General features: G+C 39.6%; 1 protein-coding gene across 1 annotated transcript in view; it reads left to right on the top strand.

Annotated features, from left to right (window-relative positions):
• Positions 1 to 2,912: 2,912 nt before the first annotated feature.
• EFCC1 (EF-hand and coiled-coil domain containing 1) overlaps positions 2,913 to 27,236 on the top strand; it is a gene marked incomplete at both ends in the record, with an annotated part of 47,265 nt that continues 22,941 nt past the window's right edge. Inside the window, 2 exons of the mRNA XM_079540491.1 lie at positions 2,913 to 3,581; positions 4,868 to 5,274. Of these exons, the coding sequence (XP_079396617.1) occupies positions 2,913 to 3,581; positions 4,868 to 5,274 (1,076 nt within the window). The remainder of the gene's footprint in view (positions 3,582 to 4,867; positions 5,275 to 27,236) is intronic.

Here is a 27,236-nt window from a genome sequence, read left to right as displayed (position 1 = left end):
TAACCTCAGTGGTTTCCAATGAGCTCCACACAAGAGTCTTCAAACTTCCGTTCTTCTCCATTTGTTGTATATACAGTTTTCTTATGTTCAGAAGCTCACTGAGGTTCCCTAAATTAGTGACACTCCTTCCTGTTTCCATGTAGCTGAACATACAGAACACCTTATTACACAGGTTAGAATTACTCACACTTGTATTAAATGAAAAAAATCTGCAAGCAGGAACAGACCTACATGACAGATAGGGACACTCCATTATGTTTCCCTCCTTTCTCTTACTGTGTTGTGCACACAGGGCTGTTCCAAATACACTGCAAAACAAAAGAGATGACAACGCCTAAGATTTTAGGAATTAGAAGAAATTGAAAGAACATGCCAAGAACAACATCACATCACTAATGTTATTTTAGCTCATCTCTGAAGTTCCTTGTAAAAACAACTGTTTCATAAGCACCAAACAATTAAAAAATGATCTCTAGCATCACAGTATGACTTTGTTAGAATAGGTCAGAAAAAGCACTAAATTTTCACTTTTCTTCTTGTCAGGAGGAACTCTGGACAACAGAAAATAATTTTTACAGTAATGAAGAGATTTTTGCTGCAAGATGAGTGCCTTTCATGGCCAAACAGTTCTGGCTGTGTGCAGCACGACTCAATGACAGCCCACACAAGTGCTGGGCTTACTGATACCCTGGGGCATGAGACACAAAAGCAAACTGAGCTGATCCTTGGCCCCACCGCATATATAAACTGTGAAATGAAGCATGAGCACAGTTAAATTAAGTGCAAAACATTTTTCTCTGTAAACACAGTTTATATGCCTTTCCTAATCCCACTGTTACCTCATACAATTCAAAACAGCTTTTCATCAATGATGTCGGCAGACTTAAATCTGATTGTGGCACCTATAAATCTCTTAAAGTAAAAATCTCCAGTTAATTAATTCCAAACACAGTGTTTTAATATACTTCTAATTTTCAACTACTATCACAACGCTGCAGAAACAGTCACTCCACCCAAACCATGCTTTGCCATCAGCTCTTATCTGCAGTTAGGACTCTTTTCACATCCTATCATGCTGAAGTGCGCAATCAGAACTAGAAACAGAAAGTCCTTGAGCACTGGGTAAAATGTTGACATCAGGGCAAGTTCAGAGAATAAGCGGGGGATCAAGCAAACCTTGCCAGGCTTGGGTAAAACCTGAGTCTTGCTGAAGTCAGCAGCAAATACAGCAGTTGTCATTACACTTAGAGTAAGCTTTTCTGTATGACTGGTATCAGTAATGGTGCACTGGAAAAAAGGCTGTGTAGGAATTCATGCTGTTGTTTTATGTTGTAGTTGGCTTTTTTTGTTGTTCTTTTGGTTTTTTTGTGTGTTTTGTTTTGTTTTGTTTCGTTGCTGTTGCTGTTGTTTACTGGTTTGCTTATTTGCTTTAAAAAAGTTGCAAAAAGAAAGTTCAGTTCTACTGAATCCAAACCCCTGGTTACAGGAAGGGCATTTCTCTGGCCCAGCTGCCTAGTGTTTAAATTATTGGCTTTGACTGTTGGTTTTTTCTTTTCAAAAACATGATGCAAAACAAAAATGTCCAGCATTAGATCTTTTCTTGAAAAAGCAAATAAGATACAAAGACCAAATGCTTGGGGTTTTTTGCTATTATCTAATATCTGCTTGCTTTCAGAGGTGAAACTCTGTTGGCATCATTCTAACAAGCTCATTTTGCTGATGCAGTGGTAAAACAGAAAGCCAAAGATTCATTGTGCCATTTACACCCTTCGTTCTTTTAAAACAGAAGAATAGCAGATGGGCAATGGGAAATTCAATTAAGGCCCAAATGTTCCCCAGTGTTGCTAACAATGCCTCTCCTCTACCCAGAGATACCACCAAGAAACCCAACTGGAAACTGGTGCTGAAGGAAAATTTATGCTGACATGTTTATAGCTTTGCAGGGAGTCTGTCAGACTTTAAAGCAATTATTTCAACCTGATAAATATTTTTACAATTGAAACTAGCTAGGCCAAAACAAGCTTAAATTACGGCATTGTCTTGCTGCAGGGCCTTTATGCTTTAGGTGGTGTTTGGGATCAGCCCATTTGTTGTGTATGGATAACAGATGTGGATTTACATAATATCTGCTAAAAGCATTCACAGTTTACGTTCTGTCTTTCCTGTCTCTTTCTTTCCAGCACTGAACATTTGGTGGACCTTAAATAGTGATAAAATAGTTATCAAACTAAGAAAAAGCTTTCTAGGTATACGTATCTATGCTACTGAAAATGAATATATACGTATATGTTAAACATGAAAAAACTTATCAGTTCATCCAGTCACTCCTCACGCCAATCAAAAACCTGAGTTACTAATCATATATCAATTCCAACAAGAGGACAATATCTTTGTATCTTTAAAGATACAAGAATACCCAGAACAAAAACAAACAAACAAAACCAGAAGTAAATCCATAAACTGAACATTAGATTCCTAATTACTGTAAAATCAAAGGCCACACTACTGTTTTGAATCATAAACACACAGAAGATCATCGGTGGATAGAACACAGCCCTTGGACACCGGAAGCCTGATTCTGTGGAACACTGACTTCCCTGGGAGGAACTCTGGGTCTTGCAACATAAAAACCAGGAGGAGATCTTCATTGAAACAGCTTTGCATGCTGCCAGTCTACCAAGTTAAATGATGAAAAATAGGATCTTTTGTAGAGGACAGTTAAGAGACTTTCTTGTAAAAGATGCTTTTTCTCGATTATTCAGTCCGTGGAAGCGGATCACTGTTCTCATCCAACGGCGGGACGTGCAAGCAGTTTCAGAGCTCCCAGGGCACGGGCGGGGCGGGGCGGGGCGGGGCGCAGCCGCCGCAGCTGCCGGCGGGGCCGCGGCCGGGCAGGATGGTCGGCGGGCGCGATGGAGCCGCCTGAGGGCTGGGACCCGTACGGGCGGCCGGCCCGGCGCACGCAGTGGCTGGTCAGCGCCCTGGCTTACCACTACGGGCTGGACCGCGGCGTGGAGAACGAGATCGTCGTGCTGGCCACCGGGCTGGACCAGTACCTGCAGGAGATCTTCCACCACCTGGACTGCGCCGGGGAGGGCAGGATCCCCGGGGAGGACTTCCGCACGCTGTGCCAGGTGCTGGGGCTGGAGGAGGCGGCGGAGGCGGCGGCCGACCCCGAGGAGTGCGCGGCGCTGTGGGACGGCCTGTCGGCCGAGCTCACCTTCCGCCAGTTCCACGCGCGGCTGTGCGGCTACTTCAGCACCAAGGCGGGCAGCGCCGTGCCGCGCCTGCCGCTGGGCCGCGAGAGCGAGCACATCGAGACGCAGATCCGCCTGCGCAGCCCCCGCCGCCGCCGCCGGCGGGACGCGGCCGGGCCGGGCTCGGGGCGGCGCGGCGGGGAGGCGGCGGAGCGGCGGGCGGCCGGGCCGTGCTCGCCGGAGTGCTACGAGGAGATCGTGGCTCTGGAGCGGGCCGAGGACCGCATCGCCAAGCTGGAGGAGGAGAACGGCAGCCTGCGGGAGCTGGTGGAGGACATGCGGGCCGCCCTGCAGAGCAGCGACGCGCGCTGCCTGGCGCTGCAGGTGAGGGTGCGAAGCCCTGCGGCGGCCCCGGGCTGCTGCCGCCCCGGCGACTCGGAGCGAAGCTTCGTTTGCGCTCCCCCTTGGCTCTTCGGGCAGAAATGCTGTAGGCTCACAGCTGTGGCAGCGTTACACATAGGCGACGCTCTGCAAACCGTCGTGCTAAAATTGCAGACGGGTTTAACGAAGCTGTATGCATAATGCTGCTTTTTCCAGTCGCGCAGCAGCCAGCCAGCTCAATAACATTTACACATCGCTGTTTTATAACTCATAGAAGCAGCTTTGGGAGCTTTATACCTGCATAAGCAGTTACTTGTTCATAAATGCTTGAACTCGGAAACATTAGAAGTGTATTTTCTTCAGAGCATGGACATCAGAGCCCAGGGCTGGAACCAGTTCTGCTGGGGACTGATGAACAGCCCCTGGCTCCTGTGCAGGGCCCCAGAAGTTATGGCCTGTTCCTGCTGTACTGGCTTGAGTGAAACGAGCACATACTTAACAGCAGTTAAATTACTCTGGCATGAAATAGCACAGAATAGACAGAGCACTCAAGGGCTGTTTCCCATTCCTGGTGACTCAAATCAGGATGGATTTAATACTATCACAGCAGCCATGGAATGCTGCTGCATATCTGCCACTTGGCATTAGCTGGCTGGCCACCTTCATAGCGTCCAGTACAGAGGCAAAGGACAGTTTTACTGTTTTCAAATGGGAAGTCAGAGGCAGACATGAATCATAGAATCGTAGAATAATTTGAGCTGGAAGGGACCTTCTTTAAAGGTCATGTAGTTCAACTGCCCTGCAATGCACAGGGACACAAATGAAATCACTAGTCAGAGGTCCCAGGAGGAATCAGGAGCACAAAGGTGAGAGAGAGCTCCAGAGCCACTAGCTGCTCTTGGTTTGCTTCTGCTGAGCACAGCTTAAAAAAAAAAAAAAAAAAAAAAAAAAAAAAAAAAAAAAAAAATCAGAAACTTTTTTCCAGAATACTTGCCTTTTGAGCAACGTGGTGACATTAAAGCTACATAGAAACTGCTGCAAGAAAATAATTTTCCTCTTGCATCATTCAAAAATTAAATTTGTAGATACATATTTTAAATCTTTCTTCCAGAGATTGTTTCCTTGTCTCTGTATTGTGCAAAGATAGGCAGTTTGTTACTCACTGATCACCTATATGTTATTGAAGAAAACAAACAAAAACCAATCAAGCCATTTTCGGTCTTGATTAAAATGGCAGTTGTTTCAAAATACATAAATTTGTCCCTGTTTTATGCTCCTGTTCAACATAGGTAGGACTGCGGAAAAGCCACGCTAACCATAAGGAAGAGGGAACCTGTTTTATAGGGAGTAAGAAACTGTTAACACAGAACCACTCCCAGACCAAGTGCCTTCAGAGTGTCCTGAAAGAAGTAGAACTCATCCGGAGCTCCAGGGATGGGCAAATCGAAGAAGCAATTAGATTCAATCAAGAACTAGAACGAGAGCTGAAGAGCTCTCAGGAAGCACTAGTCAGTCTGGAAGACTGCAACCGTAACCTGAAGAGGGAACAAACAGAAATGAGGAAAAAGGTGGAAGAGGCGAGACAGGCAGTCCGTAACAGTCTTGGCAAAGTGAAGGAGCTAGAAGTGAAAGCTAACGAAGTGCCACGTTTGCAAGTTTACATTCAGCAGCTAGAATCTGAACTGCAGCACTATAGGTAAGTTTGAGTCTGTCAAAAAAGTAGCTATATATTCACAGTATGTAAACACAATTTAACTTGAAAATCACTGCTTGTAACTTAATGAATCCTCAAATACATCTTCTAAAATACAGGCAGAGGGAAATTAGGAGCTACTTAGCAAGGTAGGAATCTGAAAGTGAACCCAGAACATCATTAGAAAGTAAGCCAAAGTACGTCTGCTGATCTGTGGAGAGCTGAAGTTACTCCTCACACACAGGGCAGTACCGCTCAATGGTCATACTCAAGAAAACCTCAAAAGCAATTCTTAACAGTCTTTCAGTCTGTTTCTAAAACACTTGATTTTTCACCTTCACTAACTAGAATAAATTCAGTAATTTCCCGCTGGCTGTTACACATACAAAACCAGCTGTAATCAGCTTGCTGATGCTCCGCTTACTACTAAAGCTTTTCAACTTGTCACACGAATTGGAGAAAAATACACAAGGCCAACCTCTGGCCATTAAATTCTGTCAGTGAAAAAGTGATGAAGTTACAGCAGAATCTGGAATGTTCAAGAAGGGAGAAGTTAAAACACTTCCATTAAAACCACATTATAAAACAGTGAGAGTCTCAAACAAAAAATACATCATCTAACTAGAAAACAGTTTTTGATAGCATAAATAAATATGTTTCCAAAACTAAGAAAGTTGGTCACAAACTTAATGGTACACTGGTTTTGTTGCTTTTTATCTCTGATAAAACCTGGTTAGTTAAAACTTGGATGGTTTTTTGTTGCTAGCCAGGTAATTCTGCCTGAGCTTCAAATGACCTGTTGAATGAAATGTTTATATTTTTATTGATCTGAAGTAAAGCTAATGCTAGTACTAAGAGTACTAAAACTAGCATTATCATATGTTATCTATTCTGAACTCCTTGTCTCTTCCTAAATTGATACTTCCTCTGTTTGCTTGTGAGAAGAGTTCATAGTGAGTTATTTGTAGCATCATAGCTATTGTGCTGCCTTATGAAGTAAGGAAATTCTAAAAATAATGATTTTATCCGGTGTCTATAAGCATTGTGTATGTTAATATCTCTGTGTTTGCGGAAGATAAAAACATTTATTTTAAAGTCTATAGGATTTTAAAAACACCACTGGGTCACGTAATGTCCAGATGACTGTCATTTACAGGAATGTCTGGATGAATGAACCCTTGCTTCTGAGGTAGATGACACTACTTTCTAATCTATCAAGTTCTCCCTGGCATGAGCAGAACAGACTTAAGATGAGTTCTTGTGCTGCAGAATTAATTCTCCAAAGTACGATGAATCATTAAAAATCACCATCAAATAGATGGAGATGAACTACTTAAGGAAAGTAAGAAACTGGGACTTGCAGAGCTGGAACTTCTATGGGTTACATCAAAACAAATAGTGGGAGTTACAAAATCCAAATTATATCTTCTTTGTAAGATATTTTCATCTCTAGTAATTTATTTTAAAATTGCATGCTAATTTAAAGTGAATATAAGGTTCAGGAAAGATGCTGGACTGACCATGCAGCTTATTGACCCTAGGACCAGGGCAGCATCCACATGCAAGACCTTTTAATGGGTCTTGAATCCATGTTAGCCATTTTCATCTCTATGCAATATAGCTCTTGGCATAAACAGCCTAACACTTAATGATGGTTATGACTTCCATGCCTGTGGTCACAGTCTACAATATGTGGAATGCTGCAGTTCCACATATTCCATACAGTGGTACAGAGATGCCCAAAGAACTAGAAAAACAGTAAATAAAGCAATGCAGAGCTCTGTCTTACTGTGATGATAGAGTTTAACACCAGTGTGGTTGTCTACCCTATGCAGCCATTGACATCATAGCTTTTCCCACTCAATTTACTTGCTTGCAGGTGTGGTACAGATGTCAGAAACTAATTTTGCTCACAGAAACCTATATTCTGTTGTGCAGAAACCCAAAACCCTTGGGCATAGCTTAGTAGAGATGCAAGGAAGCTTATGCTGAGGGAAAGACAATAAGTTGGCCAAAGCGTGGAGATGGAGAAACAGCTGCTATATCCTACAGGTTTCTCAGACCATACAGTTGATTGTAATTTCATTGAAATTGGTAGGTATTTAAGTGTGTTACTACTCCAGTGGGCAGTTCTCTGTGTCCACGTGCCACAAAGTTTGTAAGCATATGAGCGGGATCTAGGTTTGGCAAGAACTAATGCTGCAGGGTAGTAGCAGAGAGAAGTGAGTGGGGATTTAGTATACTACAGAAAGCATTAAGGCTGCAGATTTGTCTCCTGAGAATTTACCTCAACTGGCTTTGTATGACCACTATTTTAGCTCAGGAAAAGTCCAGTTTCCTTCAGAGAGGACCATATTCAATAATGAGACTAGTCTATGAGTTTCTTCTGCTCTCCTCTTTATACTTTAATATTTCCAAGGTAAAGAAGAAAATGATTTCTTCTTTAGGTTCCAGTTTTCAAAGCTCTGTAGGTGCCTAGATCCTGCATCCATAGCTTCATTTTAGATTATCTGGCCATCAGTTAGTCCTGGAATCACAATGACCTGAAATTATAAACCCTAAAAGCATTTAAGTACCTGCAAGTGATTAAATATTTTTCTGACTTGGAGTACCTATAAACAATCACCTTTTCTGCCCAGAGATTCATGTGTCTGTAGATCGCATGACAAAAGTTTCTATCAAGGTCTGTTAAATATTTGCTAACTGATGGCTGTGTGAATTAAAAACAAGTTGGTCATTTTACAGTTTGCTGCATCAGGGTTTGAAATTTCCCAGTCACGTTGCTGGATTCCTAAACCAACGTAGTAGACCAAAGACTTTCCTTACCCTAAGATGCACACTGTATTCCTCTATGCATGTGTCAGGTTTTAGTCCCCTGTTTTCTCCACTGTTAGAAATTTCTATTAATCTTTAATTATTGTTTAATCCCTACCAATTTAATGAGTCAGCTGAGACAATTCAAAGGTAAATTTTGAGAAAATTCCTTGCTGAAAAGCATGAGTTAAATTCATTTTAGAGCACAAAGACGTCACAAGAAATTGTATGTCTTATCATGTGGTATTGTAATAAAAATATGTGATTTATTACATCAGTATACAGGAAAGTTTAAGAGATTATGCAGGCTACATATTTATGCAGGTCTTCACAGAATCCTATTTTGAACTGGTACACTTGATTCCATTTTCCTAGGTATAAGGCTTGTCATTTGTTATTACTGAAACTCAGCTTCCAGAATGCTGCCATTCCCTCCCAGTTTGGTGTCAGTTGTATATTTGCAAGTTGGAAGCATGAAAGAACATACTGAATGTGGTGCCAGGACAGGCTCTGGCTACTTCTGCTTGATTGATTCTTTTAATCTGAGTGCAAATCACCAACAGCTATTCCTTGAAATCTTTTTTTTTTCCCCACAATAAATTTTATTCCAGCTCAAGGTGACACCACCCATATATTCTGATATAGCCCTATGGTGCATATCATAGGAATGTCACACAAAAATGCTAGCTACTACTCCTAGTTTTCCATTCAGCCATTTCCCCTGTCAGAGAAGGAAATAAGATTGGTATGACATGAATTGTTCTTGCCAGATACAAATTGGCTCTGTTTTCTATACGACATTGTAGATGGCTGAAAAATTGATCACTTAATAAAATTTACCATTTTTTTCTCCTTAATAGCATTGGAGGGAATAATAGGATTTAACAGCCTTCTTTTTTTTTTTTTTTCATCCTAGTGTAAGAAGTAAAAGGAAGGGTCATTTTGGATTTACACAGACTTCATAATGGAGATGTTCACAGAAGTTTTATGTTGCTGTGCTAGCCAGCAGGACAGTAATTACATAGGTCAGTGAAAGGGGCCATAAAATACCAAAAATGCTTCCCATATGCATGGTCTGTCTCCCAAATTACTTAATTATCCATCAGCATTTCTATGTGTTAATGAGTAGGAATCTTTTTTACTTGGAATGCAGTGTGGCTTGTTTCTTTTCCTCCCTGTCTCTTATAAACGTGAAGATGGAGGCCTCTATAGCATCATCTCCCCCATCTTCCTCTCTAACGAAGTTGTTAGTGTTAATCTTTCTAAATAGTTACACTTTAGATTATCCCTATAACAGAAGTCGTTCAATTTTTTCTTTTCTTTTAGCAGACAGTGTCCTGATATTTTCTCTAACTCCCCTGATTATCCTTATCTCTAAACATAGCAAGATGGACCAAACAGACCCAAATCAATAATCCAAGAAAAAGAAAGGAATATGGAAATATTCCTAACCAGTACAGAATCAGTTCTCTTAACTGAATAAAGAAAAGATCTAGGAAGGAAACCCTATCCACAAAATAAGGTGTAAATAGTAGGTTATGTCCAGTCTGAATGATAATGTACATTTTACAGTTAGCCATTCTGTTCTTTTATTTAGAAAATTAGACCTTGAATAAAAAGAATCTGGACAACTTTCTACTTGAGTGGCGTCATCAATATCAGCTACTTGCTGATTGTAAGCTGATGTGCATTTTGGGAGTTTATCAGATGGCTCAATTTAAATGGAGCCTGTGAGTGTATACTTGTTGGACTACACAAAAGACTGCATAGAACCACAACTGATAAGTACATCCTTGGACTAGAGCGGTGACAGTCAGGGAACAATGGTGACAGTCAGTAAGAACAATGACAGGAAGCTGAACTCATGAAGATCAGAGACATTAAACAGGCTTTCTTTATAGAGTCCTCATCTCTAAGAACATTCAGACTTCATATGAACTCATGATATTTTGCTTATATCTAATATTTTCTTCTACCTAAGACTGTGAGAAGTTATATATTAAATAGAAGTCTGCCAAAAATGTCAGAATTTCCAAAGTTTTTCAAGAAGTTAACAGTAGCAGTTTAAGACGTTCCCGTCATATGAGCCTTAGGCTATTTGCATGTCTCTAGCAACAGGGGAATCGTAAGCTAAACAATCAAATCAGATCACTGCTCTCATTAGGAACAACTTAAAGAAAATGTGTGATTTTATAAAACGGGATACTGGAATGTATTTTTATATATAGGAGAAATAATTGTACAGAGAAGAAAATGTATAGCATCTTTCTATGGAAGGATTAGTTTATTTTAAATGCAAGAACTGTTTTTTAAATATATTTAAATTATATTTACTTCCCATAATAATAACAAAACCTTTACTTTAAAACCATTAAAACTTACGCAAGTCCGTTTATCCATAAGGAAGCTTGCATGTTAATTCTGACATATGACATGTAGTCAGTTTTCTGCCTTCTTCAGAGCTGCAATGATGATTACATGGGGAAAGCTTTCCCTGGTTCCTCACTAAACCCACCTTCTTATCTGGCTGCCCTTGTTTGCTGTGTTTGGAGTCATTCACTGCGAGCACAATAGCAGACGCTCATCTATGGCACCGACCGCTCACTGGGCTGGACATGCTTTCACCGGATCCAGGGCTTCTCTGCAGCTGCGAGGAGGAGCCGTTTGTGGAATGGGCCGGAGCTGTCACCCAGCAGCCCCAGTTGTACAGCCCTTCCTAGCAATTGGGATGTTGAAGTGTGCAGCCTTGCTGTAGTCAACAGCAACAAAAAGGCAGTCTGAGCCAAAGGAATTAACTTTATCTCTTTGTCACCTGCAATATCACACAGCTGCCTTTTAAAGCCATTCTCTGCACTTCTGTGCATCGTGTGAATCATTCTAACCCCTCCTGCCCCACTTGTTGCCAAGGAGTGTGCAGGTGGCATTACTGCAGCGCCCGACCAACTCTGGGACAGCCCTGCACTGCTCTCCCTCTGCTGGCTGCCCAGACATGCACCCTGGGCTTTTGCAGTCCTTCACCCAGAAAAAAGATGCCTCCTACTGCCAAAACTTTCCAGGTGCTGCTATGTGTTATCCGATGGGGATTATGCCAGCAAAATGCAAACATCAATTTCACACACTAAGGTAACTCCTTAACTAAAACTGCTCTCTGATGTACACCTTTCACATTATTTTGTAAAAATGCAATCCCTGCTGGAGGCTGTGCTCATCGCTTGGAACAGTCACCTCCACAGTTATTGCCAGAACAAAAATTCAAATGAAAGGCACACATCATAAATAGTTCTCAACTGCACTGCAGTTAAATGAACTGCTGCCTGACCCCTCCTCTACCAAACATGGGTGGTGTGCCACTGAGTGCCACAGGGCTTCCTGGGTGCATTCTGTCTGAGGGCCCAGCTGGGCAGTGACAGGACGTCACCAAGTGCACTGCTGGTGTGCTCAACTTACAGACCTCAGAACTGCATTAAGCTTGATATGATTGGGCTTGCAGTACTGATGCATCAGATCCCTCTGCATACAGATACAGGCAAAGAAAACTAAAGCTTGCATCATGGTTATTCTGGGAATGGAGTTGTCAGTTTGACAAGACTGGGATTTATGCATCTTTCTTGACCTGTAAACCAACTAACATCAGTGTATGAGAGCTGTGCAAAAAGAACAATTGTATGTTACCAAGCAGAATGCATTAGTGAGCCAGGAGTGTGAAGCCTCCTGTCACAGAGTGTCGTAGCTCATTAGGAGCCTCATGATCCAGCTACAAGGACTGCTAGTGGTGCCTGCAGTCACCTGTTTGCCTCTATCTTGCTTCTTACACAAACCTGCCATGTTCTACCACTTTTATGCAAAAGAGCATCTGCAGATAGGGAAGTTTGCCTAAGCATTTCAGTTTTCCCTGTCTCACTAACACAGCTCTGCCTGACTGGGCCACACTGTGTTTCTTGTGGCTTATATGGTCAGACCTGTTGGATTCACTGGGGGCATTCCTCTGCTTGTAGGACTAACAAGACCATAACCAAGAGATAAATCAGTTACAGATTGAAAGTATCTTCCAAATCTTCCTGAAAGATGCTTTATTAAGGAGCCAGCCATAGTTTAAAACCTTGCTTTTTCTTCAGGTTCCATTTCTTCAGTTTAGTGAGACAAAGTAATACTATATCTTAAAGTAGTTGTTCATGTTCAACTTGAGTCTTTTAAGTCTGTCTCCCTAGACATCAAAGACTGACAAAAATCTGAAGTGAAAATACCAGAGTCTAGATGCTGAGAGGACCAGGCTGCTGACAGTACTATAGTCAGGCACTCAAACATACATGTAGCATCAAGTGCTTAGTGACTCCACATAGCCTCTCCAGAGGCTGGACTAAAGCAAACATGCCAGCCCTATTTCAAGTGGTTTTAGTGCATGTCAGTTCTGCTGTTAATTCACATAAATTGCTTTGAAAATCAAACAGTGCTGATATCTCAGGAACAACCAAAGAACTCTGCATTTCTTTAAGCCTTGTACTGCACTGGAGGTACAAAAGGGAAAAAATTGTAATTTTTTTTTCTACATAAAACCTGAAAATTACTTCATTAATTAGAAGCAATTATTTATTCTTTGCTCCTCATCTCTCTTTCAGGATATATAAGATAATTTGTAAACAGATACTGATCACCTAAGTTTTCAAACAAATCAAACTGATTCATTCTGCCAAAATATTCTCAGAATATGGAAGGTTAATAGCCTGCAGGGGAGAAGGCATCATCTTGAATACATCCCAAAAATGACAATGATCTGATGAGATATGAAGTCACATGGAATAGTTCAAGGAAGATTTGCACATAAAAGTTAAAAATGAATATTTTTTTTTCATTTATGTGCCAGGAAAAAGCACAGAATCCTGAAAATTGGAAATGCTAGAGGAAAAAACAACTCAAACTCCTCTGACTTGTAAGAAGCAGCTTGCAATGACACAAGACAGTTATTTAGCAGTACTGCAAATATTTGCTGGCATGCCATGTTCTGTTTGTCCATCTTCTCACTGTAGTCATAATTTCTGTTGGACCATTGGCTATGTTTACTCTGCTACTCTCTTCCCTTCGTTTTCATGCACATTTTTTTTCAGCTTTATCATCATCTTGTCTGCATGCCATGTAGGTGATTAAAATCTAGACTAGTATTGCCTTTCTAGTGCTTGACTGAAGGTTTTTCTTTGTGAAATCTACTCAGCATACATGCCAGATTTGCCAGGCAGTCTGTATCTCAGCTATTCAGAACTGTAACCACTGACGCAACCTAAACAAAACTGCTGCCCTTGAACTAGAAAAGAGCTAGGGAAGAATGTCCTACACGGTCATGAAAACTTGGATTGAGCAGTCTCCATATCTGATTTTAAAGCTTCACATTCCCAAACTGTAAAAGCAGGACACAAACTAGAATTTCTATCTTGCATTTTCAAGGGGAGGAAGGAAAGAAATAGAGATGGGTGATCAGGTGTTTGAAGTATTGATTCAGTCTGTTCTAAAGAGGAGATATTTCCACAATTCCAGATGTCTAATTATCTATATGCTCAACTCCAGCAACATGGAAGTTGTGAGAAATATTAAGAACCGAGCATTAGATTTTATTTATAAGACATTTAAATGTGTTTTTGTAGTTTCTAGTAATGCCCACCTGAAAATCTGACTAAATTTGATAAATGTGCATGTGTGTCCTTAGAGGATCACAAAGTTTTGGGTCAACTTCAAAGACATGTAAACTGGAAGCATGAAATGAAGCTTGTTCATTATTGCAGATCCCTTTTATCACAGAATAATGACTGAATTCTGTTCACAAATGTCATTTCAATCAGTACATGGGAACATACTTTATGAAATAACAGATTGGATAATAAATGTCAAATGTAAACCTTGAGCATGGCACATCTTTAAAATGTGGATTTGTTCCTCTGTGGAACAAATAACTTCAGCCTTCATAGCATAAAACCACTCAAAAAATACAGCACAGAGGCTCTGATTGACTTTGTGTTGCAGACCCTCCACCTTTGTGGAAAAAAGTTCTCTCAAGAGTGGGCGCCTGAGTTTCAAGTTGCTAATTGCAATCACATTACACATCATCCATTTCAAGAAAATAGGGAAAATAGGGAAATGGATTATGCTGGAAAGCTCTCAAACCTTTCAATAGATGCATAGAATAAAGTCAGGCCCTGTGTTTTGTTTCTTTTCATAGCATAATGCTTCAGTATAGGTTCATGATGTCACATTACTCATAACACTGAAAAATCTGGTACACAGAGCACATCTGCTCTGCTTCTATTCTCTGTACTTGACCCCATCTCATGTCCTTGGCATTAGTTCATGTAATGTAAAAGTATTTGGTACTGCATATGGTGAGGTCAGCCAAGTTGAAAGCACAACTTGGTCAGGTTTAAGCGGAGCTCTGAACGTGGAACGTTCACACTGCTGGCGCTTCTGTGCCTAATCAGAACTCTGATTAGCAGAAAATTACACAAGGCTGAAAAATGAGCAATCAAAGCTAGTGCTCATGAAAACTGCAGAGCAGCAAGTTATTTGTGTCAGCAAACATCCAAAGGTGGGATGTCCAGCAGTACACGTGCAACTGGAGTTACACCTATATTTTGTGATGCATCAAGGAGTTGACACCCACTGCATCTCCTCCAGAGCTGAGTGCACTAGAGCAGCATCAGCACAACGTTCTCAGCACCTCAAAGCTGCATGCATAAACACTCAAACACCAGCTCTCTGCAATTAGTTCATGTGATTTTGATACCATACAACATGGTCTCTCCCCTAAAAGCCCAATTCCAGTGGGTACTCTGTACTGCAGAGCAAAGCGAAAACAAGGGAGGTGTTTGTTTGTAGTGGTTTGACTTGGTGACAGATCTGGCACAAGGTAATAACTGGACCACTCTGACAGTGACTGTGCCCACTGAGCTCAGAGCCAGTACTGCCAGAGCCCTGGTTGTGATCAGCCTGGCTTTGCAATAGGGAAAGTCCTCTGGCTGTGAAATATTACCACCACTGAGGTAATATTCCTGGATGAATGCACCACCTTTGAACCAAAGACCTTTCAGTGTAGCCAGAGGGCTGATACCTGTCAGAACGGTTATGATTAATCTCCATACAGCAGAATTATATACTTGCTCTATTCTGGGGCTGCAAGTCTTGCACTTGCCACTTTGTCCCTTGTCGAAAAAACAAGCTCTATTGTAGTGTCCTTCCTATCATTTGTGTGCTGTGTTCTCCTGTCTCCCTTCTATTACATCTCAGCTACAGTCTGATTTTTTATTTTTTGCTCATTATCATTTTGAGTTTCCAAGTGGTTACAAATGCATTTTAAATAAAGTACATAAACTTAAAGCTGTTTAGATAAATATTAGACAGTATATGAATTATTCAATGGGCAACTACATGATGCTTTGATTAGAAAAGTCATTTTAAGTTTGATGTTCTGCAACAGAAATCATGTTTGTTAGCTATCAATTATGGAACCTGTCAAGCACTTTCTTTGGTCACTCATATAACACTCGACAAAGTGTTCTGCCTGGTTAGAACCAAATCATGAGAAGATACAAGGAGCCATGGGCCTTGGTGCTCCACCTACTCAAGTCTAATTCTATTAATCTGCATTTACCTGTGATTACATACAGAAAACACAGAAAATAGCCCCTGAACAAAGCAGTGACTGTATAGGCAGAGCTCACAAAAGCCACATGGATCCCTCCAGTTTATCTAGTCAGTCCATGGAAGGCAGATCTCAACTGGCAATTTCTCCCTTCATGTGGCTCTATAAAGAAAAGGCCATGAAGAGCAGGAGCAGGGGAAGAAAAAGCACTTTTGCTCATTATCGTGAAAAAGGAGCTGTCAAAATGTCACCTTCTTTCATCCTTCCTTCTTTGCCAGCCTTTTCTTGACCCAAGGGATGGAAGCTTAAATCAAACAGTCAGAATGAATGATGAAAGTGCATGGTTTGTACTAAACAAAAAAGGAGGCTGTGGAGGGTGGTAAAAAAGGGGGCCCATCCAAAGCAGATAGACAACACTCAGCTGTTTGTTTCCTCAATTTCATTATGACAGAGGCCGGTGTTTGAACAGCCCTGGTGGGAAGATGAACCCCCCTTCATTTTCTGACTGTAAGCACAGTGTGTATGGCTCCTGCATGCATAAAATACACTGTGAGGCTTAGATACCTATTCTGTGGTCAGAGGGAACAGGATTAGTGGGAAGAACAAAGTAACAAAGATGAGATTGATCTCAGAAATGGCCGGAGCGCTGGCTCAAAATAAAACTTCAATAACAAAACATGGCTGACTTCACCAAAGTTCTGCATTGCAAGGAGGATGATGTAACAGTTCACAAGAGGCAAGATGAACATGAAGTGGGAGAGCTGCTGAAACATGGAAAGATATCTACATACCGTATTGCTTTTAAAATCAGTTTCACGAATTATCTTCCAGTTCAGGACGCAGAAAGCCTAATTCAGTTTCAGGTTTCTATTATTTTGGTGAAGTTAAGGAAACTGATGCTTTTTAATGTTTGCTTTGTGTTTTAACCAACTTTAAAATAAGCACTTTTTTAAAGACAGTAATCCTCCCAAGACTGTGGGAACATATGCTCCTTTGCCATGATTACACAAATGATAGATATTGTATATATATAAAGCCCTATATAAATGAATCTATAAAAATCTGGTCTGGCTCAGAATATAGCATACAAAGTTCTAGGTCAGAAGTGAGTGCTATAAAACAGCTGTCATGTTTACATGGCCCTGATTGTATATCCTTAATTTAAATGACCTTTCTTCCTCCCTCAATTAAGCAAATTCACACTGCATACATCATTAATATACTTCCTAGATGGTAGGCATTATAAGTTTTATACTTTAAAAAGATAAACCTGTGCTAGAAGGTGCTCTGTAGCACATTAGCAAACACGACCTGTCAAAATGTTTGTATCTTATTAAAAACACCGCGGAAGACTCTGTGGTTCAGAGTTGAGGGTGAATTCACCTCTGGAATTGAATGCAGTGAAGTTCTGCCTCAGAGCAGTTTTCACTAAAAGTGCATTTGAATCACTATCTTGATGCTAATTGTGATTGGGAGCCTTGATTAGTACCTGAAAATGTTTTTTGCTTAGTCTTTATTTTAGCTGGAGAAACACAGTGCTTTCTATCGCCTGGCAAAATAACAGTAAAAATAGTTATTTTATTTTTAGAGAAAGTGGGAGTAAAAAATTACTTGGAATTATTCATGATGTTAAAAACAAGGGTCAACTGAAGAACTGCAGAATGATCTTAGGGTATTGAGCGACTGGATGATAAAAATGGCAGGTGACATGGTGTTAATTAAAACAGGCACTCTGGAAAAAAACAGGTCCAGCTTCACAGATACAGTGATGACTGAGCTGATTATAACTGCTCAGGAATGAGATCTTAGGGTTTTGTCCCTGTAGGAGCGTGTCAGTTCAGTTGCTGACTTGCAATGAGGGAATCAAAGACTATTAAAATTTATTAGGAAAGCAATAGGGAAGAAAACAAAACAATCACAGTTTCACAAGCCACCTACGTCAGACACAAGATATTGGGATTCTTCCATCTAATACAGATAGAATAAAACTGGAAAAGCCATAGAAAACGCATTTACAAGAGATGTGGAAACTCTTAGCCACTTGTAGATATCAGTCTGTGGGGACTTGTGAGAAACGTCTATCAAATTTCCACTGACATCAAGATGGATAGGGAATAATTGTTCAGTCTCTTCCAAAAGAACTGTGGGTTATCACGTGAAAGCAGGAGGGACATTCAGAACACACAGAAAAAGGCAGTTATTATACAGCAGGTGAAGGGAAGTGTGGAATTCCTTCCTGCAAGATCCTTAGTTTGATGAAAGATTACATGGATTTTTAAAAGTAAATAAAATACAGATTTTTAGAAAAGCGTTCCAGAAGCAGCAAATATCTGAGTCACCAAGCAAGTCAGTCTACACACATTCTTCCAGGGAAAGAATAAGGATACAACACAGTAAGTAGTTATTTGAGAAAAATATATAGAAGTGTTATATTTGAAATTTTAATATACATAAAATGACAAAATTAAGGGTGCCTTATCTTAATCTAGAGGAATCTGATAAACCTCTGGTTTATCTCATGTACCTCCAAACTCAGGAGCATCCAAGCTCTAAGCATAATAAGAGTCACTGAAATTATTCTCACATCATTTTTCTCATCTATAAAGGTAAGATTACAATAAGCACAGACATAGGCTGCTGTTGCCCACAGAACTTAATGCTTCTAAAATTACCTTTAGCATGGAAAAGATGAACTATAAATTTACAGGTGTCCTTTATAATTCTTTGTGTAACTAAATGAGAGGTGGTTTCAAGGATATATTTGAAGTACTGTTGCTACAAAGTATGACCAATACCTGGAGATTACTGGAATTTAAAATGGACAAACTATTACTCCAGTACAAAGAACTTCCAAGTTGTAGTGGTAAATATTGGCTAGATTTTAAGAACAATCTCCAACCCCTCTATTTCACTATGTTCACTTTCCCCTAACACCCTATCACAGGATGCCTTGCACACTTCTCATAAGCAGCTGCTCATGGGACATAATGAATAGGATGTAGGATTAGGTAGCTGAAGAGCCTAACCAAAATTGAATATGACAAAACCCAGCAGAAGTCCCTGCCTTCAAGTCATGCTTTCACATCTTAGACTCAGCTTGACAGATGTCTATTGTCCAGGTTCAGATTACTTAATTCATTTCCATTCAAATTCAGAAGTCCCCTGCCGAGCTGGAAACGAGCATACACTATTCAATGTAGTTGTCAATTTTTGTGTGAAAGACAACCATACCAATATTGCAAAGATCCTTTTGATCCATTCATGCATACAGCAAAATTTAGTCTGAAAATCAAGGCTTAGAGTTTCTGACTTGCTGGCATAGCAAATATTTCCTACATGCAGCCAAATAACTGAAGAAGATCATTTGTATAAATGTTGGGCCGATGATTAACATCATAGTTTATGATGTGGTGGCAAGCAGATAATTTTAAATATACTGTATGTTTATCAGAAATAAAATACGTACTGGAGCATTTACATTTACATGACTTTCATGCTGTTTGCAGCTGCCTGTCATTGACATATTGGTATTACTTCACTCACATTTCCTCATTTCAATCTTAGCTGCTTATTACATGCATATGCATGTGGTATTAATGGTTCCATTTGATCATTTAAAGGACTTTACGATACGCCACATTCACAGTGCATTTTCAAGTGTCTGTACCTGCCCCAAAATGCATGTCTAAATTAGTTTCTCACATGTTGCCAGAGAACATCAGGGAGCAAAAATGGTGTTCCATAGCCCTGGAAGAGAGCTTTTCCCCCTTTCTAGTCCAAGTAGTCCCGAAATAAGAAATATACAATATTATAACATATAATTGAAAAAAAATAATTGAATGAAGAGGTTCTAAAAATGCATTAAAAGAATCTTCACTCCCTTAAGAGTCCCTACAAGGGTAATAAAAGCAGCCTGACTACACAAATGGAAGAGAATCAGACAGAAGTAGTTGTCCCATAGAATAGAAAGCTTAATTAGAATTAATGATACAAATTATTAAAGAACACATTCAGACCACCTGCATAATTTACTTATGTCTTGAATATTCTTTAGGGAATTAATCATTCCAAGCTGTGACCAGTACTGCTACTTAAGAATACAATTAATGTGATTTTAAATAATGCTGCTTCTCCTGTACTATTAGACTTTTATTAATAATTATATGGAGACCACTCAAACTGTACTATTAAACTCCTTTCAACCACTGAAATAATTCACATCACCAGAATAATAACTCCATTGTAAACAGCAGTATGAGAAAGTAGGTTTGTGTAATAGACCTTACTACTTTGTTCTGTGCAAAGGTGGTCAAGGACCTTTGGGTATTCTGAACTGGGATTATAACACTGGCTATTTCAAAAATCTACTATTGCAGAAGTTACTGTGTACTTGCTAGAACAGAAGATACAAAATACAAGCCATACATGGGAAAGGATGCAGCTTTGTATGGAGCATGCCAAAATTATCTGTTTAGATTAATACAGGAAAATCTAATCTAGCGTCTACTCCTGTCAGTGAATGCCTTGGAAAAAGACTGCATGTCCTGAATTCTAGGTAACTAACATCATGAGTTTCAAAATTCAAACACTTTCAAAAGTAAAAATAGTTAAGAAGAGTTCTAAGGAGAATTCATCAGTATTCCAAATACTGAACCGTAGTTTTCCTCTGGATTACAGAGGTGGATTCTATGATTCAGAAATGTTTTCAGTAGTTACAGGTTCTGTGCTGACAGATAATTGCAAATGCCTAACAGCAGACATTGCTTTAAAAAACTCATTTCTAATAGATTTTATATATGATGCTAAAATTGAACTCCAAAGCACTTTGCAATTGGCCATATATGCACAGGAAAAGAAAAAGCATGTAACTATGAAATGAACCCACGCACGAGGTGAGATTGATTTAATAGCAGTTTGAGATCTGCATTAGCATTACATTGAAAGTTTTTATGTGTCTTGTAGAAGAAATAAATATATTGCCTCAAAATGCTGTTGCTTTGACTTCAGCATTTCTTATACAGGATTAGGGCATCTCAAGAACATCAGGTATTATTTGGAGAGGTGCTAATTGCCCTGAGTTCCTGCTGGTAGCTGCAGGAGTTTTTAAGGAGTAAGAAGTGAGTACCTTTCAGGCTGGCGTCTCATTAACGTGTTAAGATTTATCAGCTTATGTTTTTTCTGACATAATGTAGTGACATGAGAATTCAATAACAGGAAGAGCACTGAACAGGGCAGCACTGTAACTACAGCTCAAAATCCAATTTTCCTAATGGAAACTGTCAAAACCCATCAACTAATTCCACCCTTAGGGATTAAAAAAAGGCTATTCTGCAAGCAAAACTTTGATGAGATGCAGCCTTTAAAATTCAGTGGGATGACAGAAATAAACAGAGCTTGAAAAGAGTAAATGTGATCTTTTTCTTAAGTCCTCTGTGAGACCTTTGAAGCCTTCCAATCCACTGTACATAAGCACAGCCTGGTTTTATTGCACTGCAAGAAGTGGTCTGTCTGCTCAGCAGGAATTATTGTCCTGTGTGTGTCTACTGCTGCAAAGTACCTTAAAGTAATAGGCTCTAACCCATGCTTGGCTCATTCTTACTGTGCAAAGAGAGCCAGCATTCAGAGAGAAAGGGCACTCCATGCTATTTAACCAACCAATGTCCTTCCCAACGGAGAGGAATAAATATGGTCAAAATTAATGATATGGTTCTGGGGAACTGTGAAGCTGTTTAAATACCTAAATAAGCTTTTACATATCACTAAGGATACGTTTTCTATGTGTCATTTGAAACACCACTGCAGTCCATATGCACATCAGATTTGTGGAAATTTCAGAATGCTCACTATTGGAAGTGGGAAAAACATTGCTCTAAATTTTCTCTGTGTGTGTGTTTCTTTTTTGAAGCTTCCACTGTAAATCCCTATCAGAGACAGGACACTAGACGTGTTGAAACTCTAAACCTAGCATGGTAGTTCTCAAGTTCTTATATATAGTCTCGTATTCATTTAAAAAAAGAATTCTTGTAAAGCTGTGCATTTCACCTGGATTTCAGTTACTTATATTAAATGATGATGTAACATCATTACTTAGTTATGCTCCAAGTGGCTTAAGCTGAGCCACAAAAATACAGTGTTTGTGATATGAAATTTGGATTCTATATTATGAAGCTCCCAATTTTGGGGCTTATTTCTATTCAAGAAAGCATGGAAATTAGATTGCCATTATTGTTCAATAGCAGCCAATAATCCCAGTGCTAACTGGGTCTTTAATCAACTTTATAAACCACCTCTGCTTCAAGTAACTTCTAAAATTCAACTCAGTCCCGCACAAAATGATTTTTCTTTATAAGCCTTCAATAGAAAATTGACCAACACTAATGTTATATAATTCTAGTGCTCTCTGTAAATATTTTATCACAGAATTTAACCTGCGCACAAGCTCATGTCTGCCTAGCATGTAGCATGGTGGGCAGACAGCTTTGCTGTGAATATGTGTACAAATACTCTGAAATACAGGTTTAGGGAACAGATAATCACAGAAGTAACTCTGGCTTTAGAATTGTAACAGGGGAATCCTTGGTCCTTCCACAGCGAAGGCTACCATTTTGTGCATAGGTGATACAAAGTAGGATTAACAGGTAAGAGATGAGACCTTATTTGATCTTAGGCTTTAAGCTAAAACAACAATAATAGCAGAATTCAATTACAATTTCCTAAGCATAAAGACTTAAGAAAAACTTAATCAAAGATTCCCCCTTTGATTGATCAAGGAATTCACCCTAATGCTAGCATGAATAGGTCATGTAAATCCTGCCCACAACAGTGGTGGAAGTCTCAGACAGTGACTTGCTGGCACACCTGTTATTTACTTCATGAGTCCCTGTGGACTTCTGCCCTAGTACAGAAAATAAATACGGTTAGCTGCAACAATAACACATCCCAAAACTTGAAATCAGTTGGGTTTGGCTCTGCTAAGTTACCATATGTGTACTGGAAGAGTAAGATAAATTGAATAGCACTCCAGTTGTCTCCATCTCTAAACACAGCGTGCAATGAGCAGTGCAACACGCACAAAGCGGATGCATTAAATATGATCTAGTTTTAACAGCAGTTATATTATAGCCCTCATATTGTAGGCACCATTTGCAACAGGAAAGTTTTACAATCAAGTGAATAAAACTAGAGCGACAATATCAGGTTATCCAGGACCAGAACAAGACAGACAAACAAAAAAACCCCACAACAGTATTTCCTAGAATCCTGCAGTTTAGTTTAGAAAAAACACTTCCATAGAATCAAACCTGAACCTGATTAAAAGGCTGCATACAAGAATCTCCTTTGAAATGAATGCAGGCATTTAAGTTCTGCCATTTGTCAAGATGTTGCTAAACCCTTTGCTGAACAGTAACAATACACTCTCAAGTAACCTTTGATGCAGCCTAGCGTAAGAACCAAAGTAAGCAGTGGTCTTAAGGGATGCTGGGAGCTTGTATGTCTGCCACTGTGTCTTTCCCACACTGCTACGAACCCAAGAACCTAGATTTCTATTATTTTGATGAGGATATCTAAACAACATTTTTAAAACAGCTGCCAGAGTTTGTACCATAAGGTATTAATCAGAATAGGCGCCTAAAGGTTGCGTGAGTCTGTCATGATGTGATTTGAAGTCCTCTGAAATAGATTTGAGAGTGGTATATCCTTTCTTTCTGTTATTAACATTGTGCATAGATTATAACTAGAGATCTGGAAATGAAGGGCTTGCAAAACACTTCTGCTAGAAAATGAATTTATATTTTATTTTTTAAACAACCAGCCTAGACTATTCATCAAATCTGGAGCCTATCTCTTCTCAAAAAAGCATTAGTAGTGGCCCTTACATCTGAAACCTCAAGTCATTCCTATTTCCAGTGGGACAGAAGCTTGAAAACAAGCAATATTTATCCTAAATGTTCCAGTTCTGGCCAGGATTAATACAATTCAGTGAGCCCTTGGTAATGCAATCCAGACTTCTTCATGCTCATGGGATGTGGTCATTAATCCCTTGAGGGCATAAATGCACAGCTGCCTTTGTTTACTGCCAGTATCTTTATTGTTGTTTTAAATGACCTGTCAGCTATTTGATGTTTGGGTGCTCATGCCCTGTTTCAAGGAATTTATAACCAGATGTCCAGGACAAGCAGTTAAATTCCACCCTTAGCTGTTATCACTGGCCTAATCACTACAGTGCATAAAAATCCACTGTTGGAGGATTATTAGCATCGCTCAGTTACTGAACAAAATGGCTCACTGTACAGCATCGAAACATCATAGAATGACAGATTGTTGCATGTTCCTTCAAGTAATAAGTACATCAAGATCATTTTAATAACTGGAACTGATGCTTTGGAATGAGAAGGGGTCTCTACTTGAACATTTCAGTCTGAATGATACACAGGTTGCACATGCACTATATTCATTTTTTCCCCCAGTTGGTTGTTTAAAGCATCCACAGAAAACAAAAATAAGAAAACATCTACATTATTACTGTTTTGTTATAGCTCATCTCTAATCAAACAACATCTATACGCTCTGCATGAGATGTGTAGGCAAACACCAGTACACACAGTAGTTTTAATGCACATAAATAAAAACCAGCAGGCTTTATTGAGGGACTAAGCTGAAAGAAACTGCAAAACACTGCGGCACATCAAGCCTGTTTCTGCTTTGGTTTCAATGGGACTGCTTCAGATCTGCAAAGCCTCTTTCACTCAGCCTAATGAAATTTCAGAAGTACAATACGCCAAGTCTGAAATGTTCTCATGAAGTTCTATTATGTAGGTAGTACAGCTATAAAATTTAAAACAGCAGCATTGCCAGCCAAATGCTGTGGGTAAAAAGTCATTTTCTGGGTAGGCTTTCTTGTTTGCTTAGTTTTTTTGTTTGTTTGTTTTGTTGTTGTTGAGGCTTGAAGATTTATTAGATGCATTTGCACTGTGATAATGTCTAACTTCTTTTTAACCCACTTCTGTATTAAATGAGAACAGAATATATTATCCCTAATATTCTCAAATACAAACACACTGTGAAGGCCAAACCCACGTTCTCCTGGAGTTTGGTTTTATTAAATATACAAACTGAAAGTAAGATGAAGCTCCAATTTCTCCTCAAGGATTTACAAACATAAGAGTTTCATTCTCAAATCTACGTAGGCTAATAAGTCCCCTTTGCAGCCAGCAGTTTCCTTATGTGACCACACTTGTTTTTAAGGTTGAGAGTTACGGACAACCTTTCACATCCTTTCTCAGTGCTTACAGCAAAAGTTAAAATAACTTCTCCAAAGCAGTTAGTGCTTCACGGGACTCTGAGAATAACAGATGGGTAAAGGGCTTCGATGTGAAATCAGTAGAGGATTTAGTTTAGCAAGTTTTTCTGCATGTCAGATTTTATGCTTTTTATAACACACCCATGAATTTTAGGATTTGAAATTTTTATTGTAGAACACAGAGCTGAGGGAAAATATTAAGTCTCAGATGCAAGAGGATGGATCAGCTTTAGGAAGTTTGGGATCTCATCCAAGGCTGAAGCATATGAGAAATTTCCAGAAGACTTGTCCAGGGTAAGAAATCAGAAATGGAAAATATGGCTTAAAATCTGGCTGCAGCTGTATAGATATTAGCCACCTACTATGAACTAAATTGAAGGGCTAAATATATTTTTATAAATACCTTTTTATTTTTAATTTTTACTTTAGTTCTGTGATGTTAAATTTAATCATTGTTTTTGCAGTAGGATAATACAAGTAGTATCACCTACAGTTTCAAACAACCACATTTATTTTAAGTCTTCCTCCTAGTGCTCTGTTACAGTTTTCTGCTTCTGAGAACTGTTTCCTGTTTTTCATACAGATTTCCCTCTTTTCCTGGGGAAATCTATTGAGGAAGCTCTATGAAAACAAAAGGAAGTATCTGCTTCCAAATACCTGTAAGACTGTTCAGAAGAACCATCTTTGCCACTCCGAGGCTCCTGTTGCTGTAAGCAGCACCATGTCTCACAGTGGCAGCTGTGAGCCTATGTGAGCAGACTGCATCTCACTGATGCAGTGGATGGCAGGAGGTCCAATAACTGCAGGGTTTTCCCTTTTTAAGTATTGTCAGCTTAAAAAAAATAAAAAGAAAAAGAAAAGAAAAAGAGGGGGAGAAAAAAAAAAAAAAAGAAGTGAGAAGCCAAAACCTTTTGTCAAAAATAATCTAAATTAATGTTGATTGGGAAAAGTGAATCCTGGTTATCCAACCTTCCTATGAAGAATTTTCCTCGTAACAATTTCCATCTGCCCCCCTTCATCACACTTGTTAGCTCTCTCACTTGAGAAGGGCTGCAGGGCTGCTCTGGAGTCTGCTGTCCACCCATAACCAGCCATTTCTCAGCAAGTGAGGCTGTGTAGCACTGAGTCACATATGATTAAAGGTCCTACCTAAATAAGGCACCTTAGTGAAAATAAAATGTCATTAAACTCTTTTGTGGCAATGAGGCTACACTTAGCAAAAATTACACACCTTCTCAAGTACTTCGCTCTTGTAGGAAAAGATATCTTGTATGCTTGACAAACCTATTGGAACTGAGGTTCATCAGATGAAGCAGAAGACCTGTCAGTTGAAGTACTGCTGAGGTAAGCAAAGATCCACCAACGGGGAGGCCAGAGAAGGCTTAGCACACAGCATCAGAAATAAATTCTTTCATGAGAAGGAGCATCTATATATGGTTGTTACATTTTTGTCATCATTTCTTCCTCCTAATTACATTTCTTATTCAGCTATAAAAGCAACACACGGCTAAACAGAAGCTCCTATAGTTGCTGTCAAAGTCTACCAAATAATAGGCAAACTTTTCAGATCTCTATGAACTGGTAAATAAGTTATGAGGAAGGAAATTAATTATTTGGGGATTACTGTAAAGGCACTGTTGTGTTTTGCAAATCACCTACCAGAATGTAAAACTTGAAAACAACGGACGTGCTGCTTTCAGGAAACTTAAAACTACTTCAAAACAAACACTGGAATAGTAGGCACAGAGCTTAAATATAGAGGAGCTTGGAGAACTGAACAGTATCTAATAATTAAATAGCCTTCTTTAAAGATCTGAGGGTGTCTTACAAACATTAGTGGAATAGAAAACAAAACATGATGAGGTAATTGTTATCGTTGTTTCCTGATACAGGATCTGAGGAACATGGAAGCTGTAAACTCCCCACGTTCACAACAGAAAGTTGCTGGCAACAACACCTCAGGCTCAGGTCTCAAAGCAGTCCTACACTCTTTCACTTTGAGCTCCCAGGCTCATCTTTCACAGCAGGAAAGCTCTCCTGGAGGAACACTTGGGCACTTACGTGACTTTCCTGGGAGAACTCAAGTACTTGACTTAGGGCATTGATGGCTACTGCCTCCTTTGCTAACATCAGTACCCTATCTTCCAAAATACCTAATAAAGACTACTCAGAAATAACTCACACACAGTTTAACCTTCCTTCTCTGCCTCTCCGATTTTATTAGGCTCT

The sequence above is a fragment of the Tetrao urogallus genome (assembly GCF_951394365.1).
Source record: "Tetrao urogallus genome assembly, chromosome: 10".
NCBI lineage: Eukaryota > Metazoa > Chordata > Aves > Galliformes > Phasianidae > Tetrao > Tetrao urogallus.
This window is presented reverse-complemented; position numbering and strand designations above follow the sequence as displayed.